Raw genomic sequence first — 4,773 nt, 5'->3', positions numbered from 1 at the left:
ACGCGCACACCGCACACTCGCCAGCGTGCAACCCTCCCGTCTCACGCACACCGCACACTTGCAAGCAGACAGGTGCCCTGGGAACTGGCCGCATGACCTGGCTCTCCACGTCCTGTCTCTGTGCAGCGGGTACTTACGGCTCGGAGGGCGCCCAGCAGCTGGGAGTAGGAGAAGCAGATGAGCGAGAAGGGCACGATGAAGCAGAAGATGAAGAGGAACCAGGTGTAATATTCGCTCCTGTACTTGGTCCCCACCGTGTACCAGTCCGGGCCGCATGAGCACTGCAGGCCTTCGGGGATGAACCTGCAAGACAGAGGGCACAGCACTTCCCCAGAGCTTGCTCGGCCTTGTGCAGCCGGCACAGCCCACCACCTCCGCTGGCCAGGGCTGGGGGGATGGGCAGGGCCAACCACCCCCCGCCCCGTTTGGCGTGGCTCGTTCCCCAGCAGAAAGCAGCCCCTCTGCTCCCGGCAGCACAGCTATGGCACCGGCAGGTGGGAGAAGGTTCCTTGCTCCCTGGCTACTACAGCCATGTGCGAGCAAGAGAGGAATCAGAATGACGAGATTTTGAGGTCGGGAACGCTTCCTGGGGCCGGCGCGTGCCCTGCCCAGCCCGAGCTTGAGCCCAGAGATCAGACCAAATAGCCCAGCCCCCCACGCTGCAATCGGGGCGCCCAGCCGGCGGTTGGCAAAGCTGCTTCTGAACCCGTTCGGAGCGAGAGGCTTTGCACACCACCAGCTCCTTGCAGAGCTGGCTAGTGGGTCAGCCTGCCAGGCACTCTGCCATGGGGCTAGGGAAGCCCCCCACATCTGCTCCCTCTTGGCAGGGGCGTTTGCCAGGCGATGCCACGAGGCTGGGCAAAGGGACTGGAAAGAGGCAGGCCCAGGGCACACTGGGGCGGCTGGCGGGGGGAGCTCCCTCTCTCCTCTCGGACGCCCCGGCCCCCAGCCCCCACCCCGGCTCCTACCGGCTCCACCCGAAGTAGGGCGGGATGGAGACGCCGATGCCGATGACCCAGGTGGCCGCCACCGCCATCAGGGCGTGCTTGGAGCTGAAGCGGAAGTTCCCGAAGGGTTTGCAGATGACGATGTAGCGCTCAAAGGCCAGGAAGGCCAGGGACCACCCGGTGACCAGGCCTGGGGAAGGCACAGGGAGATTAACTCATACAGCCCCAGAGCCCAGCATCCCCCTGTGCCCTCAGCCCCGCCCTGCGCCCAGACAGCACCCCCAGGGACCCCCGAACCCACCTCGCTGGCGTCCTGGGTTCCTGGGGCGGGATGCTGAGAGCAGCTCAGCCGATGTGGAGCTGGCCTGTTGAACCTCTGCCCCATGTTTCCCCTGTTTCCCCATTAGCCAGACCCCCTGCTTCCCCGCCAGAGACGCTTCTGGACACTGGTGGGGGGCAGGGGAACGGCCCTTTCTCCCCGTGCATTTGTTGCAGGCAGAGCGACCCGGGGAAACAGCTGACGGAAACTCCTCTCGCATCTCAGCGGGGCTGGGGAGCCGGGTGAGTTTATCTGGGGACGGGTCGCAGCAGAGGCTGCCTGGAAAGTCATTTTGTCCCCCTTCGCCTCATGCCCCTGGATTGTGGAGCATCCGCCAGACCCGGGGAACGCGGCAAAGTCTCTGGGTTTGGCTTCGGCGCGAAGCCAGCAGTGCCAGCAGCCTGCTCACCCCAGGGACCAGTTTGTGAAGGAAGGTGAAAATCTCCGGCCCCGATCCTGCAACTGGATCTGCGAGGCTGCCACGGTCACCTGGTCTTCTGCAGCCTAGCGCAGCGCCCCTCCCAGCGCTGCAGCCTGGCTGCCCAGGGCTCCCCCTCTGTCCAGCCGCCGGTGAAGGCAGTGGGAAATCGCCCCTCGCGGGTGCTGGGCCCTTCGGAAGCTATGACCATCCGGAGCTTGCGCCCGCTCTGATGCCTGGCACCGCAGGGGACCGGAGAAGATGCAGTAAAGGACAGCGACAGGATGGCTGCAGAGGCCTGCCCGCCCTGGGGCTTCCCTGGGAATATGGGGGTGCCTGCTCTCCTCTCCTGACAGATTCCTCAGCTCTTCTCCTACCCCCCTCCCAGTTCCCAGCTCCACCCGGAGCCGCAGGTCATGCGGGCATCCCAGGGGAACCACAGAAGGTTGGCCCAACACCCTAAGCCTGGGGGCCCGATCCCCGCTCACTTCCCGCCAGCGTCCCCCACTGTTGCTCTTGATTTCCCCCGGGGACGGCCCACCCCCATTCTGTTCTACTCGGGCCTGAGCGTTAAAAGAAACCAGCTGCCTAATTGTGCTCACAGGAACATAAGAACGGCCAGACTGGGTCAGACCATTGGTCCATCTAGCCCAGTCTCCGGTCGGCCGACAGCGGCCAGTGCCAGGGGCCCCAGAGGGAATGAACAGAACAGGGAATCGTTAAGTGATCCATCCCCTGTCGCCCATTCCCAGCTCCTGGCAGTCAGCGGCTTGTGATCACGGGTGCCGATAGCCCAGAGCAGCTGTGTGCTTGGATCTTCACCCCTGGGCTGCCCAGCGCTTCCTGCCTCCGCTCGGATCTGCCTCGTCCCCAGAGCAGCCCCCGCTGCGGAGCGTGGCCCCTTTGTGGCCCAGGCAGGGGAAGGAGGGAAACAAATAAAAACTAGAGGCAGATCCTCCGCGGGTGCAAACGGCTCTGGCTTCACTGATGCCCCACAGTGCCCCCCGGCAACCCCTCTGAGCCCACACCACAGCCCTCAGCTTCTGGGAGCCCCTCCCGGCTCGCCCGTGAGGCCCTCTCCCTGCGTTACCTGCGACGGAGCCTAGGAAGGCCTCCAGGGCGCAGACTTGCCGCCCGAAGATGAAGTAGCCCTGGGAGCTGGAGATGAAGACCGTGAAGACGGAGAAGGAGCAGAAGATGAAGCCCCCCAGGCAGATGTTGACCAGGATGTAGTTGAGCGGCTGCCGCAGCTTCTTGTACTTGATGGTGACCACAAGGACGATGGCGTTGAGGGGCACGCCGGCGAAGAACACGAAGCCCATGAAAGCCGTCTGGAAGTAGAAGGCCCAGAGCGGGGCGATGTGGTACTGGGGCCCGTCCCAGGGCCCCACCGAGGAGACGTTCTCAAAGAGGTAAAAGTCTTCTTCCCCCGACATCCTGCCGGCCGGGAGCGCTGCACGGAGCCTGCCCCGGCTCCCTCCCCCCTTCTAATATACAATCCCCAGGGGGACAAGCCACTTAAGGGCTCATGGGGGGATCAGGCATTAAGCCTGAGCTTCCTACGGACAAAGTTTGGGATTAGGGGCTCTAAGCCCCTTACCTCCTGTCCCCTAAGCCCCCTGAGAGGGTAATCTTGTTGGCCGCGCAGCCGAGAGCCGATTGTGTGGACTCGAGGGGATTCCGGGGGGTGAAAGGGCAGGGGGCGGCTGGCAGCCTGCTCCCGTTCAGTGGGGCTGGGTGGAAGGGCCTCAGGGAGGTGGGTCATGGGGCCGTGAATCCAGAGGCATCCCAGTGGGTGGCTGTCAGCTGCCCCCCTCCTTTCCGCCAGGAGATGGAGCAGCCCCGGCAGGGGCGTCCTGTCCCGTGCACCCCAGCGCGTTCCCCCTCGGACCCTGTCCCAGCCCTTCCCTTTGGGGTCTGTGGCACCGCCGGGGTCTCGCGGCAGGAGAGATTTGGAGCCTACATTTCCCGTTGCCGTCTTTCCCCTCCTCTCCCATCCCGCCGGGCTCGGCACGTGCCCAGACCGCTGCAGGCTTGGCCACACTGTGCGTGGCACCAAAACGGAGTGTGGGGAGAGGGACAGCGCGGCAGGGACGTGATGGGGGCATTGGGCTGCCCAGCGCGGCAGGGACGTGACGGGGGCATTGGGGTGCCTGGCACGGGGGGGGACGTGACTGGGGCACGCGGCTGCCCGGCGCAGCGGGGACGAGACGGGGACATTGGGGTGCCCGGCGCAGGGGGGACATGACGGGGGCATTGGGGTGCGCAGCGTGGCGGGGACATGACGGGGGCACGGGGCTGCCCAGCGCGGCGGAGACCCTTATGATACCCAGGTATAGCACAGCAGTGCCCAAACCTGGCTTCCAAGGCCACATCACGGCTTACGGGGTCGCCTCTCCTTTGCGTGTTAACTGGCACCAGCTGAAACATTCCCACCCAGGAGATTGGCTCGGCTTTGGCAGCCGAATAGAAATGGTAGGGGAGCCGGGGATGGAAACCAGCCGCCCGCAGTGTGGGGTGTCAGAGCAACATGGTGGGGGAGCTTGGGGGAGGCCCTGAGGGACTCCAAGGGCCACCCGTGGCTTTTGCTCTAAGATCGGCCAGGCAGGAGGAGACCCCAAGACATTTGGCTCTATAGAGCAACAGGAAAGTGCGACGGGGGAACGTTAATCGAACGCATCCAGCTGGGATGTGCCTTGGCAGCCAGGCTGGGCACTGCCGTGGATTTTAGGCAATAAACTTCCTACTTTTCACCAAGCTTCTCTTCTTGGGGGAAATCACTTTGTTCTGGCAGATCCCCCCAGCCATCAAAAGTGGGCTTGTCCGGGATTTGAACCCGGGACCTCTCGCACCCTAAGCGAGAATCATACCCCTAGACCAACAAGCCAGCTGGGAAATGTTTCTGCCAGATGTTGTTGTAGAGGAGACCTTGGCAGTGCTGGAAACCACAAGACCATGTGGTCTCTGAGGTTCAAGCAGCGGAACGGTTCTTTCCCCGGCTCCTCGGCACACTTTACAGCACTTACAGTTTACACCGTGGGTGGCTCAGACACAATATCCCCTAGACCCTGAGTCAAGCCACTTCAAGC

General features: G+C 63.8%; 1 protein-coding gene and 1 non-coding gene across 2 annotated transcripts in view; both read right to left on the bottom strand.

Annotated features, from left to right (window-relative positions):
- OPN1SW (opsin 1, short wave sensitive) overlaps positions 1 to 3,120 on the bottom strand; it is a 6,244-nt gene extending 3,124 nt beyond the window's left edge. The window contains exons 1-3 of the mRNA XM_024194545.1: positions 2,775 to 3,120; positions 969 to 1,137; positions 138 to 303 (exon numbers count right to left, since the gene is read on the bottom strand). Of these exons, the coding sequence (XP_024050313.1) occupies positions 138 to 303; positions 969 to 1,137; positions 2,775 to 3,120 (681 nt within the window). The remainder of the gene's footprint in view (positions 1 to 137; positions 304 to 968; positions 1,138 to 2,774) is intronic.
- Positions 3,121 to 4,499: 1,379 nt separating this feature from the next.
- TRNAP-AGG lies at positions 4,500 to 4,571 on the bottom strand. The gene has a single exon. It is a non-coding gene; the product is annotated as a tRNA-Pro (tRNA).
- Positions 4,572 to 4,773: the final 202 nt, after the last annotated feature.

The sequence above is a fragment of the Terrapene carolina genome, unplaced genomic scaffold (assembly GCF_002925995.2).
Source record: "Terrapene carolina triunguis isolate 2854851 unplaced genomic scaffold, T_m_triunguis-2.0 Scaffold750, whole genome shotgun sequence".
NCBI lineage: Eukaryota > Metazoa > Chordata > Testudines > Emydidae > Terrapene > Terrapene triunguis.
The sequence above is the reverse complement of the archived record's forward strand: the minus strand, read 5'-3'. Positions and strand labels throughout refer to the sequence as shown.